The sequence below is a fragment of the Oncorhynchus mykiss genome, chromosome 3 (assembly GCF_057628025.1).
Source record: "Oncorhynchus mykiss isolate SJ-2025 chromosome 3, ASM5762802v1, whole genome shotgun sequence".
Lineage (NCBI taxonomy): Eukaryota > Metazoa > Chordata > Actinopteri > Salmoniformes > Salmonidae > Oncorhynchus > Oncorhynchus mykiss.
The window spans coordinates 14,096,336-14,113,445 of NC_143024.1; the positions used below are offsets into that span (position 1 = coordinate 14,096,336).

General features: G+C 41.3%; 1 protein-coding gene across 7 annotated transcripts in view; it reads left to right on the plus strand.

Annotated features, from left to right (window-relative positions):
* fhod3b (formin homology 2 domain containing 3b) overlaps positions 1-14,555 on the plus strand; it is a 230,504-nt gene extending 215,949 nt beyond the window's left edge. For all 7 annotated transcript variants that reach the window (XM_090221319.1, XM_090221324.1, XM_090221328.1 and 4 more), the window contains 3 exons: positions 9,953-10,148; positions 10,765-10,932; positions 11,476-14,555. In XM_090221319.1, coding sequence (XP_090077445.1) covers positions 9,953-10,148; positions 10,765-10,932; positions 11,476-11,558 — 447 coding nt within the window. In that variant the 3' untranslated portion in view covers positions 11,559-14,555. The remainder of the gene's footprint in view (positions 1-9,952; positions 10,149-10,764; positions 10,933-11,475) is intronic.
* The last annotated feature ends 2,555 nt before the right edge of the window (positions 14,556-17,110 follow it).

Here is a 17,110-nt window from a genome sequence, read left to right on the forward strand (position 1 = left end):
CGTGTGTGTCCGCGTGTTTCGTTTCATAATGTCGTCTCAGATTATACTCTTTCAGTACCGCCACACTTTCTCCACACAGAAGACACACAGGTTTTCCAGCTACCTTCGTGAACATATACTCCGACTCCCACCTTGTTTGAAACCCCCGGTTCTCAGTATCCACCTTCCGTTTTGCCATTTTTGATGGGTATCTGAAAGTTAATTTTACTGTGATGCTGACGACTGCTGTGCCAATAAATATTGAAATGAAGCAGCCTACTGCTCGGTGCGTCACCTTTGCATTGTGGGAAATGTAGTATTGGTGCGTGTAAAAGATCTGCGGGCTGCCGGCTTGCTGCGGGCCGGTTCTAATAATAAATCAAGATCATCCCAGGGGCCGTAAAAAACCTTCTTGCGGGCCGGATGTGGCCCGCGGGCCTTGACTCTGACATATGTGGTTTAGAGGAACCAGCTACAGTAGTAGTTATCAGACTAGGTATTGACAGTGTGTTTAGAGGAACCAGTAGTTATAAGACTAGGTATTGACAGTATGTTTAGAGGAACCAGCTACAGTAGTAGTTATCAGACTAGGTATTGACAGTATGTTTAGAGGAACCAGCCACAGTAGTAGTTATCAGACTAGGTATTGACAGTATGTTTAGAGGAACCAGCTACAGTAGTAGTTATCAGACTAGGTATTGACAGTGTGTTTAGAGGAACCAGCTACAGTAGTAGTTATCAGACTAGGTATTGACAGTATGTTTAGAGGAACCAGCTACAGTAGTAGTTATCAGACTAGGTATTGACAGTGTGTTTAGAGGAACCAGCTACAGTAGTAGTTATCAGACTAGGTATTGACAGTATGTTTAGAGGAACCAGCTACAGTAGTAGTTATCAGACTAGGTATTGACAGTGTGTTTAGAGGAACCAGTAGTTATCAGACTAGGTATTGACAGTATGTTTAGAGGAACCAGCTACAGTAGTAGTTATCAGACTAGGTATTGACAGTATGTTTAGAGGAACCAGCTACAGTAGTAGTTATCAGACTAGGTATTGACAGTGTGTTTAGAGGAACCAGCTACAGTAGTAGTTATCAGACTAGGTATTGACAGTGTGTTTAGAGGAACCAGCTACAGTAGTAGTTATCAGACTAGGTATTGACAGTGTGTTTAGAGGAACCAGTAGTTATCAGACTAGGTATTGACAGTATGTTTAGAGGAACCAGATACAGTAGTAGTTATCAGACTAGGTATTGACAGTGTGTTTAGAGGAACCAGTAGTTATCAGACTAGGTATTGACAGTATGTTTAGAGGAACCAGTAGTTATCAGACTAGGTATTGACAGTGTGTTTAGAGGAACCAGTAGTTATCAGACTAGGTATTGACAGTGTGTTTAGAGGAACCAGCTACAGTAGTAGTTATCAGACTAGGTATTGACAGTATGTTTAGAGGAACCAGTAGTTATCAGACTAGGTATTGACAGTATGTTTAGAGGAACCAGCTACAGTAGTAGTTATCAGACTAGGTATTGACAGTATGTTTAGAGGAACCAGCTACAGTAGTAGTTATCAGACTAGGTATTGACAGTATGTTTAGAGGAACCAGTAGTTATCAGACTAGGTATTGACAGTATGTTTAGAGGAACCAGTAGTTATCAGACTAGGTATTGACAGTGTGTTTAGAGGAACCAGCTACAGTAGTAGTTATCAGACTAGGTATTGACAGTGTGTTTAGAGGAACCAGTAGTTATCAGACTAGGTATTGACAGTATGTTTAGAGGAACCAGCTACAGTAGTAGTTATCAGACTAGGTATTGACAGTATGTTTAGAGGAACCAGCCACAGTAGTAGTTATCAGACTAGGTATTGACAGTATGTTTAGAGGAACCAGCTACAGTAGTAGTTATCAGACTAGGTATTGACAGTGTGTTTAGAGGAACCAGCTACAGTAGTAGTTATCAGACTAGGTATTGACAGTATGTTTAGAGGAACCAGCTACAGTAGTAGTTATCAGACTAGGTATTGACAGTGTGTTTAGAGGAACCAGCTACAGTAGTAGTTATCAGACTAGGTATTGACAATATGTTTAGAGGAACCAGCTACAGTAGTAGTTATCAGACTAGGTATTGACAGTGTGTTTAGAGGAACCAGTAGTTATCAGACTAGGTATTGACAGTATGTTTAGAGGAACCAGCTACAGTAGTAGTTATCAGACTAGGTATTGACAGTATGTTTAGAGGAACCAGCTACAGTAGTAGTTATCAGACTAGGTATTGACAGTGTGTTTAGAGGAACCAGCTACAGTAGTAGTTATCAGACTAGGTATTGACAGTGTGTTTAGAGGAACCAGCTACAGTAGTAGTTATCAGACTAGGTATTGACAGTGTGTTTAGAGGAACCAGTAGTTATCAGACTAGGTATTGACAGTATGTTTAGAGGAACCAGATACAGTAGTAGTTATCAGACTAGGTATTGACAGTGTGTTTAGAGGAACCAGTAGTTATCAGACTAGGTATTGACAGTATGTTTAGAGGAACCAGTAGTTATCAGACTAGGTATTGACAGTGTGTTTAGAGGAACCAGTAGTTATCAGACTAGGTATTGACAGTGTGTTTAGAGGAACCAGCTACAGTAGTAGTTATCAGACTAGGTATTGACAGTATGTTTAGAGGAACCAGCTACAGTAGTAGTTATCAGACTAGGTATTGACAGTATGTTTAGAGGAACCAGCTACAGTAGTAGTTATCAGACTAGGTATTGACAGTGTGTTTAGAGGAACCAGCTACAGTAGTAGTTATCAGACTAGGTATTGACAGTGTGTTTAGAGGAACCAGTAGTTATAAGACTAGGTATTGACAGTATGTTTAGAGGAACCAGCTACAGTAGTAGTTATCAGACTAGGTATTGACAGTATGTTTAGAGGAACCAGCCACAGTAGTAGTTATCAGACTAGGTATTGACAGTGTGTTTAGAGGAACCAGTAGTTATCAGACTAGGTATTGACAGTGTGTTTAGAGGAACCAGTAGTTATCAGACTAGGTATTGACAGTGTGTTTAGAGGAACCAGTAGTTATCAGACTAGGTATTGACAGTATGTTTAGAGGAACCAGCTACAGTAGTAGTTATCAGACTAGGTATTGACAGTGTGTTTAGAGGAACCAGCTACAGTAGTAGTTATCAGACTAGGTATTGACAGTATGTTTAGAGGAACCAGCTACAGTAGTAGTTATCAGACTAGGTATTGACAGTGTGTTTAGAGGAACCAGCTACAGTAGTAGTTATCAGACTAGGTATTGACAGTATGTTTAGAGGAACCAGCTACAGTAGTAGTTATCAGACTAGGTATTGACAGTGTGTTTAGAGGAACCAGTAGTTATCAGACTAGGTATTGACAGTATGTTTAGAGGAACCAGCTACAGTAGTAGTTATCAGACTAGGTATTGACAGTATGTTTAGAGGAACCAGCTACAGTAGTAGTTATCAGACTAGGTATTGACAGTGTGTTTAGAGGAACCAGCTACAGTAGTAGTTATCAGACTAGGTATTGACAGTGTGTTTAGAGGAACCAGCTACAGTAGTAGTTATCAGACTAGGTATTGACAGTGTGTTTAGAGGAACCAGTAGTTATCAGACTAGGTATTGACAGTATGTTTAGAGGAACCAGATACAGTAGTAGTTATCAGACTAGGTATTGACAGTGTGTTTAGAGGAACCAGTAGTTATCAGACTAGGTATTGACAGTATGTTTAGAGGAACCAGTAGTTATCAGACTAGGTATTGACAGTGTGTTTAGAGGAACCAGTAGTTATCAGACTAGGTATTGACAGTGTGTTTAGAGGAACCAGCTACAGTAGTAGTTATCAGACTAGGTATTGACAGTATGTTTAGAGGAACCAGTAGTTATCAGACTAGGTATTGACAGTATGTTTAGAGGAACCAGCTACAGTAGTAGTTATCAGACTAGGTATTGACAGTATGTTTAGAGGAACCAGCTACAGTAGTAGTTATCAGACTAGGTATTGACAGTATGTTTAGAGGAACCAGTAGTTATCAGACTAGGTATTGACAGTATGTTTAGAGGAACCAGTAGTTATCAGACTAGGTATTGACAGTGTGTTTAGAGGAACCAGCTACAGTAGTAGTTATCAGACTAGGTATTGACAGTGTGTTTAGAGGAACCAGTAGTTATCAGACTAGGTATTGACAGTATGTTTAGAGGAACCAGCTACAGTAGTAGTTATCAGACTAGGTATTGACAGTATGTTTAGAGGAACCAGCTACAGTAGTAGTTATCAGACTAGGTATTGACAGTATGTTTAGAGGAACCAGCTACAGTAGTAGTTATCAGACTAGGTATTGACAGTGTGTTTAGAGGAACCAGCTACAGTAGTAGTTATCAGACTAGGTATTGACAGTATGTTTAGAAGAACCAGCTACAGTAGTAGTTATCAGACTAGGTATTGACAGTGTGTTTAGAGGAACCAGATACAGTAGTAGTTACCAGACTAGGTATTGACAGTGTGTTTAGAGGAACCAGTAGTTATCAGACTAGGTATTGACAGTGTGTTTAGAGGAACCAGCTACAGTAGTAGTTATCAGACTAGGTATTGACAGTATGTTTAGAGGAACCAGCTACAGTAGTAGTTATCAGACTAGGTATTGACAGTGTGTTTAGAGGAACCAGTAGTTATCAGACTAGGTATTGACAGTATGTTTAGAGGAACCAGCTACAGTAGTAGTTATCAGACTAGGTATTGACAGTGTGTTTAGAGGAACCAGCTACAGTAGTAGTTATCAGACTAGGTATTGACAGTGTGTTTAGAGGAACCAGCTACAGTAGTAGTTATCAGACTAGGTATTGACAGTGTGTTTAGAGGAACCAGCTACAGTAGTAGTTATCAGACTAGGTATTGACAGTGTGTTTAGAGGAACCAGCTACAGTAGTAGTTATCAGACTAGGTATTGACAGTATGTTTAGAGGAACCAGCTACAGTAGTAGTTATCAGACTAGGTATTGACAGTGTGTTTAGAGGAACCAGCTACAGTAGTAGTTATCAGACTAGGTATTGACAGTGTGTTTAGAGGAACCAGCTACAGTAGTAGTTATCAGACTAGGTATTGACAGTGTGTTTAGAGGAACCAGTAGTTATCAGACTAGGTATTGACAGTATGTTTAGAGGAACCAGATACAGTAGTAGTTATCAGACTAGGTATTGACAGTGTGTTTAGAGGAACCAGTAGTTATCAGACTAGGTATTGACAGTATGTTTAGAGGAACCAGTAGTTATCAGACTAGGTATTGACAGTGTGTTTAGAGGAACCAGTAGTTATCAGACTAGGTATTGACAGTGTGTTTAGAGGAACCAGCTACAGTAGTAGTTATCAGACTAGGTATTGACAGTATGTTTAGAGGAACCAGCTACAGTAGTAGTTATCAGACTAGGTATTGACAGTATGTTTAGAGGAACCAGTAGTTATCAGACTAGGTATTGACAGTATGTTTAGAGGAACCAGTAGTTATCAGACTAGGTATTGACAGTGTGTTTAGAGGAACCAGCTACAGTAGTAGTTATCAGACTAGGTATTGACAGTGTGTTTAGAGGAACCAGTAGTTATCAGACTAGGTATTGACAGTATGTTTAGAGGAACCAGCTACAGTAGTAGTTATCAGACTAGGTATTGACAGTATGTTTAGAGGAACCAGTAGTTATCAGACTAGGTATTGACAGTATGTTTAGAGGAACCAGCTACAGTAGTAGTTATCAGACTAGGTATTGACAGTATGTTTAGAGGAACCAGCTACAGTAGTAGTTATCAGACTAGGTATTGACAGTATGTTTAGAGGAACCAGCTACAGTAGTAGTTATCAGACTAGGTATTGACAGTGTGTTTAGAGGAACCAGCTACAGTAGTAGTTATCAGACTAGGTATTGACAGTATGTTTAGAGGAACCAGCTACAGTAGTAGTTATCAGACTAGGTATTGACAGTGTGTTTAGAGGAACCAGATACAGTAGTAGTTACCAGACTAGGTATTGACAGTGTGTTTAGAGGAACCAGTAGTTATCAGACTAGGTATTGACAGTGTGTTTAGAGGAACCAGCTACAGTAGTAGTTATCAGACTAGGTATTGACAGTATGTTTAGAGGAACCAGCTACAGTAGTAGTTATCAGACTAGGTATTGACAGTATGTTTAGAGGAACCAGCTACAGTAGTAGTTATCAGACTAGGTATTGACAGTGTGTTTAGAGGAACCAGCTACAGTAGTAGTTATCAGACTAGGTATTGACAGTATGTTTAGAGGAACCAGCTACAGTAGTAGTTATCAGACTAGGTATTGACAGTATGTTTAGAGGAACCAGTAGTTATCAGACTAGGTATTGACAGTATGTTTAGAGGAACCAGATACAGTAGTAGTTACCAGACTAGGTATTGACAGTGTGTTTAGAGGAACCAGTAGTTATCAGACTAGGTATTGACAGGATGTTTAGAGGAACCAGCTACAGTAGTAGTTATCAGACTAGGTATTGACAGTATGTTTAGAGGAACCAGCTACAGTAGTAGTTATCAGACTAGGTATTGACAGTATGTTTAGAGGAACCAGCTACAGTAGTAGTTATCAGACTAGGTATTGACAGTGTGTTTAGAGGAACCAGCTACAGTAGTAGTTATCAGACTAGGTATTGACAGTGTGTTTAGAGGAACCAGCTACAGTAGTAGTTATCAGACTAGGTATTGACAGTATGTTTAGAGGAACCAGTAGTTATCAGACTAGGTATTGACAGTGTGTTTAGAGGAACCAGCTACAGTAGTAGTTATCAGACTAGGTATTGACAGTGTGTTTAGAGGAACCAGTAGTTATAAGACTAGGTATTGACAGTATGTTTAGAGGAACCAGCTACAGTAGTAGTTATCAGACTAGGTATTGACAGTATGTTTAGAGGAACCAGCTACAGTAGTAGTTATCAGACTAGGTATTGACAGTATGTTTAGAGGAACCAGCTACAGTAGTAGTTATCAGACTAGGTATTGACAGTGTGTTTAGAGGAACCAGTAGTTATCAGACTAGGTATTGACAGTATGTTTAGAGGAACCAGTAGTTATCAGACTAGGTATTGACAGTGTGTTTAGAGGAACCAGTAGTTATCAGACTAGGTATTGACAGTATGTTTAGAGGAACCAGTAGTTATCAGACTAGGTATTGACAGTATGTTTAGAGGAACCAGCTACAGTAGTAGTTATCAGACTAGGTATTGACAGTATGTTTAGAGGAACCAGTAGTTATCAGACTAGGTATTGACAGGATGTTTAGAGGAACCAGCTACAGTAGTAGTTATCAGACTAGGTATTGACAGTATGTTTAGAGGAACCAGCTACAGTAGTAGTTATAAGACTAGGTATTGACAGTATGTTTAGAGGAACCAGCTACAGTAGTAGTTATCAGACTAGGTATTGACAGTATGTTTAGAGGAACCAGCTACAGTAGTAGTTATCAGACTAGGTATTGACAGTGTGTTTAGAGGAACCAGCTACAGTAGTAGTTATCAGACTAGGTATTGACAGTGTGTTTAGAGGAACCAGCTACAGTAGTAGTTATCAGACTAGGTATTGACAGTATGTTTAGAGGAACCAGCTACAGTAGTAGTTATCAGACTAGGTATTGACAGTATGTTTAGAGGAACCAGTAGTTATCAGACTAGGTATTGACAGTGTGTTTAGAGGAACCAGTAGTTATCAGACTAGGTATTGACAGTGTGTTTAGAGGAACCAGCTACAGTAGTAGTTATCAGACTAGGTATTGACAGTATGTTTAGAGGAACCAGTAGTTATCAGACTAGGTATTGACAGTGTGTTTAGAGGAACCAGCTACAGTAGTAGTTACCAGACTAGGTAGAAGAATACAGATCCAGGAGATACATCTCAGGTGGATAGTAAAACAAGGACATTTCAGACAAGGCTTAAGGGTTAGGGTTAGAAATAGGGGTTTGAGGTTAGGTTAAGGGTTAGGGCTAGAAATAGGGGTTTGAGGTTAGGTTAAGGTTTAGGGCTAGAAATAGGGGTTTGAGGTTAGGTTAAGGTTTAGGGTTAGAAATAGGGGTTTGAGGTTAGGTTAAGGGTTAGGGCTAGAAATAGGGGTTTGAGGTTAGGTTAAGGTTTAGGGTTAGAAATAGGGGTTTGAGGTTAGGTTAAGGGTTAGGGCTAGAAATAGGGGTTTGAGGTTAGGTTAAGGTTTAGGGTTAGAAATAGGGGTTTGAGGTTAGGTTAAGGGTTAGGGCTAGAAATAGGGGTTTGAGGTTAGGTTAAGGGTTAGGGTTAGAAATAGGGGTTTGAGGTTAGGTTAAGGTTTAGGGTTAGAAATAGGGGTTTGAGGTTAGGTTAAGGGTTAGGGCTAGAAATAGGGGTTTGAGGTTAGGTTAAGGTTTAGGGTTAGAAATAGGGGTTTGAGGTTAGGTTAAGGTTTAGGGTTAGAAATAGGGGTTTGAGGTTAGGTTAAGGGTTAGGGTTAGAAATAGGGGTTTGAGGTTAGGTTAAGGTTTAGGGTTAGAAATAGGGGTTTGAGGTTAGGTTAAGGTTTAGGGTTAGACATAGGGGTTTGAGGTTAGGTTAAGGGTTAGGGTTAGAAATAGGGGTTTGAGGTTAGGTTAAGGGTTAGGGTTAGAAATAGGGGTTTGAGGTTAGGTTAAGGTTTAGGGTTAGACATAGGGGTTTGAGGTTAGGTTAAGGGTTAGGGTTAGAAATAGGGGTTTGAGGTTAGGTTAAGGTTTAGGGTTAGAAATAGGGGTTTGAGGTTAGGTTAAGGTTTAGGGTTAGAAATAGGGGTTTGAGGTTAGGTTAAGGTTTAGGGTTAGGTTCATGGTTAGGGAAAATAGGATAAATAGTTTGTTCCCACAAGGATGGTAAAACAAACTCTCTGTGTGTGTGTGTGTGTGTGTGTGTGTGTGTGTGTGTGTGTGTGTGTGTGTGTGTGTGTGTGTGTGTGTGTGTGTGTGTGTGTGTGTGTGTGTGTGTGTGTGTGTGTGTGTGTGTGTGTGTGTGTGTGTGTGTGTGTGTGTGTGTGTGTGTGTGTGAGAGAGAGAAGGCTATGGAAGTTCTGTTCACTGCAAGTCCACAGACAAGGGAAGCAGGGTAGGCCAAACTCAAACCAGACCCCAGGGGGTCAGAATCCACAGACAAGCACTTCCTGATAGAACCTAATCCTGGGTAGTAGACCTCATGAGAACCAGAGATGCATCTCTTAAAAAACAATGGGGTCCACATGAGAGTCTGAGTCCTAAATGCCACCCTATTCCTTATATAGTATGGTATGGTATAGTGTAGTTATTTTGACCAGAGTCCTGGTCTAAAAGAGTGCACTATAAAGGAATAGGGTTCCATTTGGGATGAAGCCTCACTCTGCTGACCAGGTTCAGCTTACACAGCTCTGTTTGTTCTATAATGGAACCAAGATGGCGATCACCGCCAACAGGGAAGAAATCAGCAGGTTTCAATACAGATGGTTAGGTTTTTACTTAACTGTGTGTGATGTAAAGGTTCATAAGACGGTCGTCACATAGCGCTGATATAGCGCTGAGGTCTAAGTAATGTTAACTTATGACTAATAAGTTATGACAAAGACCTGTGGTGAATGTTTTTTTGACGGTGTGTTTTTGTGGGGGGTGGGAGGTGTTGTTGGTTTGTTTGTTTGTTGTTTGTTTGTTACAGATACTAAATAAATATGGCTTCTGTTTGTGGGATACAATTTTTAAAAGTGCATGCAGCATCTGACCATATAGCTCCCATGCTGTTGGTCAGGAGAATACTGTGAAGAACTGTGATTAACCCAGAATGGATTTGTATGTCGTTGTTTTCTACATGTTTTCTAATTGAGTGCTCTTAATGGTGCCAGAGCATGATGACTAATTTAACCATTTTCATAGATAGATTTAGGAAGTTTCATCTCTAACCTAGCTCTTCTCTCCTAATCCACCCCACAGGATGGAAAGTTTGGCGGTAGCGCCCCGGGGCCTGTAAGCCAGGAGGGCGTGCTGACGCAGGGTCTGCAGTACGCTGAGGATGCAGCGGAGCATGAGAACATGAAGGCAGTGCTGAAGAGCAGCTTGCAGGGCTGCAGTGACAGTGGAGCGTCCACCGTGCCAGGCCTACGTACACGCACCAGAGCCAGCAGGCCAGGTCAGTCTGACAGACCACCACCTTCACACAACTCCTGTCAAAAAGGGAAACTTCTGGACTTTTCTTTTTTTACAACGGCCAGCTCTACTACACCTGAGGTTGATTCTGTCTGTCCTTCTCTTCTCTCCTTTTCTCCTTCTCTTTCTCTCCTTGCCTTCTCTACTTCTCTTCTTGTTTTCTCTCCTTCTCTTCTCTCCTTGTCTTCTCTCGTTCTCGTCTCTCCTTCTCTCCTTCTCTTCTCTCCTTCTCTTTCTCTCCTTGTCTTCTCTACTTCTCTTCTTGTTTTCTCTCCTTCTCTTCTCTCCTTGTCTTCTCTCGTTCTCGTCTCTCCTTCTCTCCTTCTGCTCTCTCCTTGTCTTCTCTACTTCTCTTCTTGTTTTCTCTCCTTCTCTTCTCTCCTTGTCTTCTCTCGTTCTCGTCTCTCCTTCTCTCCTTCTGCTCTCTGCTTGCCTTCTCTACTTCTCTTCTTGTTTTCTCTCCTTCTCTTCTCTCCTTGTCTTCTCTCGTTCTCGTCTCTCCTTCTCTCCTTCTGCTCTCTCCTTGTCTTCTCTCCTTCGCTTTTCTCCTTGTCTTCTCTTCTTCTCTTCTCTCCTTCTCTCCTTATCTTCTCTCCTAGGCCGTGTGGGTCCTTGGGGCTCATCAGTGATTGAAGACCCACCTAATTGCACAGAGACAGACGCTGCAGATGAGATCATGGAGCGCATCGTCAGGTCAGCCACTCAGGGGCCCAGGACACGGACAGAGCCTCGCGAGAGGAAGAGGTCCAGAGCCAACCGCAAGTCACGTGAGTCAGAGGGCTTTTTTTACAGTAACAAAATATTTGAAGTAAGAGTTGCCTTTGTTTGACATCAGATTTGCAACTTTTCTTTTTACAGTATCCTTACATTAGCTTTGGATGTGATGTGGCCAAAGGTTTAACTGCCCTCGACATCTGATTGTGGACTTTCTGTCAGTGTTAATGCACACTATCTTATTTTCCAGCATCACCTGAGTGATACAGTTCAACAACACCATGCTACAGTAAATACATCCAGTTCTATTTAAACCTCTTCATGTCTCTCTCTCTCTCTCTCTCTCTCTCTGTCTCTGTCTCTCTCTCTCTCTCTCTCTCTCTGTCTCTCTCTCTCTCTCTATATATGTCTCTTTCTGTGTATCTGTGTCTCTCTCTCTCTCTCTGTCTCTCTCTCTCTCTCTCTATGTCTCTCTCTCTGTGTCTCTCTGTCTCTCTCTCTCTGTCTCTCTCTTTGTCTCTGTCTCTGTCTCTCTCTCTCTCTCTCTCTCTTTCTCTGTCTCTCTCTATGTCTCCCTGCCCTCTTCCTCTCTACAGTGAGAAGAACACTGAAAAGCGGTCTGACGCCAGAGGAGGCCAATGCCTTGGGGTTGTCCAGTGGTTCAGAGATGGCTGTGTGACAGGAAGAGAAGTAGAGCTGGATCCGGCAGCACAGCACACACAGACACCTGGGAAACCCTCTTACCGCCCGCCCCGCCCTTCACTGACCCCTGACCTCTAACCCCTGCTCATCCAGCCAGCCAGTCAACTGCTGCACCATAGCTTCGCTTGGTCTTTCCCCTGGTTCAGCTTTATGATGACTGTAGCTCATCTTCCTGTCTGTGGTTTGTGCAGGTAGCTGTGACACAGTGTTCCACCTGGTTAAGATGTTCAGGAAGAGACCATGAGGAATATGGTCCTCATCCAGGATAATAGATGGTTTTCAGTGGAACAAAGTGGTATTCGTATAGGGGCAGTTAAAGGGGTTCAGTGATCCAGCTGACTCAGCTCCACACACACACACTCAGGTAAAGTTCAGCATCCAAACCACTACACTATGCTGCTGTGCCGACTTGAGTGTTTCTTAATGGTGTTGTTCCAATCAGTTGTTTCTCCTAACCTTTGAATATGAGGCTGAGGCCTTTGAGGAACAGCTCACATCCCAACTGTAAGTCTTAATCACTTGATGAAGCCCACAGTGACCACATGACTAGTGGTGAATCTCAGTTGTATTTCCTTGATTCCTCGTGTCTTCTATCCTCACCTGTCTACACAAGGCATTGGAGGACTAGATCTGAGGTTCGTCCTCCCTAACCTTTTCCTCAATTGAGATTCACCCTATGACTGAAAGATACAAACTGAGACTTACCTACACAGAAGACATTTAGCCTCAGGACTTCTAAAGGGAGGGACTTGCGAGTGCTTGAATCACTGTGGACTTGTGTCTGAACCAAAAAGGCCTCGGAGTTGAATAGTAAAGAAGTTAGCATTGACGCTAAATAAGTTAGCATTGACGCTAAATAAGTTAGCATTGATGCTAAATTAGTTAGCATCGATGCTAAATAAGTTAGCATTGATGTTAAAGACGTTAACATTGATGTTAAAGACGTTAGCATTGATGTTATCTATCCCCACTTATGATGAGCTTGTGTGTTGGGCTTGGTGTCAGATAGTATTTTTAGTTTGAACAATTTTTGTTTATATAAAAAAAAAAAATGTCTGTGTCCACAGGCTGTTTTGTTCTACTATACTACTGTGGTAGTTTTTTGGGTTTTAAAATACTTTAATGTGTGAGAAAAAGGTGCTCAGAGAAGGAATATTTGCACTGGATGTAGAAGTTGGATATTTAGAGGAAAGGAAGGGGAAATCCTTGACACACACTGATGTACCAATCAGATATCAGATGAATGAAAGAATTCCCCCAGACAGAACCAATAATGAAACAGTAGCACAACTGATTATACACTCTAATTTCAGAGGAAAAGTGAACATATTCCTTTGACTTCTGCAAACTAAAATGTTTCCAATTTTGCATGTTGTTGATTCAGTTGGATTTTATACCGATGGAACAAACTGGAATTCCAAGAGGACACACCATGATGTGTTAAGAGGGAAGGTATCATTTACTACATACAATTGAATTACTGGTTTCCACTTTTAAAAAAACACATAGCATATCAGAGTCATCAACGTTGGTGAGAACAGTCTGTGAGCGGACAAGTGTACAGAAGGGACGATGCTACTGGGTCCAGACAGACTGACGTCTGTCAATCACGCGTAGCGAATGTTACAGCTTTAGCCTATAGGCCTGCCTACAACATACATGTTCCAGCTTTAACCTATAGGCCTGCCTAGTACCTACAATTACACACGTGTTGCATGCATGACACCAGTGTTACGCAAGCTCCTGCTGTTGTTCGCTGCAAAGCCTTCTTCTATGGTTGAGACATACTTATTGTGGAGTGGTAGAACCGACAGGGAGATATATTTACACTAGTTACATTTACGTACTCTCTCTTTACTCTCTGTGTCAAAGAGTTAGGCAACATTTAACAATTGTTTAAAAAAGTAAGAGATGAATAATTGGTTATTATAGAAAAACGATATGAGCTTCAACTGAATGAGTGCCTTTTATAGACAAGTCTATTTATTCAGTAATGTTCAGGGAGATATTTGTTACAGAAAATGTTACTGTGTGTAATGAAAGGACTTCCTCCTTAGGTCAATTCAACAGCTGTGACTTCCTGTTTTCATTCTTTCCTAGATGAATACATGTCAGTACTATGTTCCATGGCTTTATGTCTTGGAAACAGTTCTCCTCTTCCATTTGCACATTGCAGTTTTATTTCGAATCACAACTAAACTAGGGTTATAGCTAATTGTCTAATGACAATATTTCCATTTTAGCAGTTTTGTCACAAAAAATGATCTACAAAAAGATATTAGTTGTTTCCATTTGCCTTAATGTAGAATAAGGGCATATAGTATATCTGAACGTTCCTACACTGTTGACTTTTATTGAGGTGTAGTGGTTACAGTCAGCTAGATAGCTCGTTTTTTAAAGTGCATAATTCCAGTTTACATTTGGAATTGTGTAGAGAATTGTATGACGATTCTACACAGTCACAAACATTCACTGTGATGGAAACAGCCATTGTCGACTAAACATGAAAGAATATATGCTTGCAGCAACACAAGCCACAACAAAACAGTCACACACCTACAAGTATATGTCTTTCTCATGGAGAACTTACAATTTGGTATGAAACTATCCAGCACCTTATACACCATTTGTAGCATGCGTCTTTCATTGAGGAAAAGCAGAACATTAACAGTGAGAAAGTATATTCTTTCAGCCTTTTTCTCAGATGGTCATTTGGAGTATTGTAACTCTGAGTACATGTAAAGTAATAATGGGGGAAGAATGCTGTAAAATGATGTAAATGTCACAACGATGTGTTTTATGTCTTTCACTTGTTGGTATTTTGTATAGAATAGTGTATTATAGGTTAAACAAAGCAGTGTTATTCTATGGAAATTGTAATTTAAGTGAAAACCAAACCATGCATGGTTTTAAAAAATGTCTACAGATGAGGCGTGTCACGTCATGTTATGGATAAAGGGAGATTTTCAGAGGCTTTAGCGTTTGTTATGTTTTATTGTTTTCCCTCCCCACATGACTTGAAACACATTAGGATAGACGGAGTGGTCGATGTAACCACCTAGGACTGGATTCAATCTGTATCGCTGAACTTCAGCGTTACCACCTAGGACTGGATTCAATCTGTATCGCTGAACTTCAGCGTTACCACCTAGGACTGGATTCAATCTGTATCGCTGAACTTCAGCGTTACCACCTAGGACTGGATTCAATCTGTATCGCTGAACTTCAGCGTTACCACCTAGGACTGGATTCAATCTGTATCGCTGAACTTCAGCGTTACCACCTAGGACTGGATTCAATCTGTATCGCTGAACTTCAGCGTTACCACCTAGGACTGGATTCAATCTGTATCGCTGAACTTCAGCGTTACCACCTAGGACTGGATTCAATCTGTATCGCTGAACTTCAGCGTTACCACCTAGGACTGGATTCAATCTGTATCGCTGAACTTCAGCGTTACCACCTAGGACTGGATTCAATCTGTATCGCTGAACTTCAGCGTTACCACCTAGGACTGGATTCAATCTGTATCGCTGAACTTCAGCGTTACCACCTAGGACTGGATTCAATCTGTATCGCTGAACTTCAGCGTTACCACCTAGGACTGGATTCAATCTGTATCGCTGAACTTCAGCGTTACCACCTAGGACTGGATTCAATCTGTATCGCTGAACTTCAGCGTTACCACCTAGGACTGGATTCAATCTGTATCGCTGAACTTCAGCGTTACCACCTAGGACTGGATTCAATCTGTATCGCTGAACTTCAGCGTTACCACCTAGGACTGGATTCAATCTGTATCGCTGAACTTCAGCGTTACCACCTAGGACTGGATTCAATCTGTATCGCTGAACTTCAGCGTTACCACCTAGGACTGGATTCAATCTGTATCGCTGAACTTCAGCGTTACCACCTAGGACTGGATTCAATCTGTATCGCTGAACTTCAGCGTTACCACCTAGGACTGGATTCAATCTGTATCGCTGAACTTCAGCGTTACCACCTAGGACTGGATTCAATCTGTATCGCTGAACTTCAGCGTTACCACCTAGGACTGGATTCAATCTGTATCGCTGAACTTCAGCGTTACCACCTAGGACTGGATTCAATCTGTATCGCTGAACTTCAGCGTTACCACCTAGGACTGGATTCAATCTGTATCGCTGAACTTCAGCGTTACCACCTAGGACTGGATTCAATCTGTATCGCTGAACTTCAGCGTTACCACCTAGGACTGGATTCAATCTGTATCGCTGAACTTCAGCGTTTTAGCGTGATTGAAAATGTTCCTGCATTAGCATAGACTGCATTCATGGTAAACACTGCATATGTCGGCTCCATCTGAAAGGATGCCATCTGTAACGCTTCAGCCCCTAGTACTCCTATGGAACCTTCAGCAGCCTTTCATTACATTGCACTCAATAAAACATGGAGTGTGTCCCAAATGGCACCCTATTCCCTATAGAGTGCACTACTTCTTCTTCTTTTTTTTTTTTTACCAGGACCCATAGAGTCCAAAAGTAGTGTACTGTGTAGGGAATGGGGTGCCATTTGGGATGCAGACCATGCTTTCTGTGATTGGCTATATTATCTCCTTCTCCCCCACTGCTGTACTGTAAGTCAGTGTGGGACTTGGACACAAGCACATCCAGACTCAGTGAGCTTTTCTTGCGTCTTCGCCCCTCTAACAACAACTGTATGTATGAACATCTGGCAATAAAAGATCTCTTAAGAAACATTCAGAGACACTGTGTGAGTTATGTTGTGTGAGGGGGAAAAAACGTCTGATTCTTTGTTAAATGTGTTCTGGTAATAATCCCAGAGCAACTATTAGTAGTCTGGTCCTTTACTGTATCTGATGGAGTATACTGAATTCATGTCCATCATTTTCACTCCTGTCAATGATGTTGCACCTGGAACCCTGTTCCCCTGGTTGCACTGTAGCCTAGAGTTGTCTACACTACATGTGACCAACCTAAAAGTACTTGTTACATTTTGAATGCTTAGCAGGACAGGAAAATGGTCCAATTCACACACTTAACTAGAACATCCCTACTACCTCTGATCTGACAGACTCACTAAACACACATGCTTTGTTTGTAAATTATGTCTGAGTGTTGGAGTGTGCCCCTGGCTATCCGTAAATTAAAAACAAGACATTTGTGCCGTCTGGTTTGCTTAATACAAGGAATGTGAAATTATTTATACTTTTAATACTTAAGTACTTTTAAAACCAAACACTTTTGGACTTTTACTCAAGTAGTATTTTACTGGGTGACTTTCACTTTTACTTGAGTCAATTTCTATTAAGGTATCTTTAAATTTACTCAAGTATGACAATGTGGTACTTTTTCCACCACTGACAACAGAGGGGGTATGGGACAAGGCTAACCAACAGAGGGGGTATGGGACAAGGCTAACCAACAGAGGGGGTATGGGACAAGGCTAACCAACAGAGAGGGTATGGGACAAGGCTAACCGACAGAGAGGGTATGGAGGACAAGGCTAACCAACAGAGAGGGTATGGGA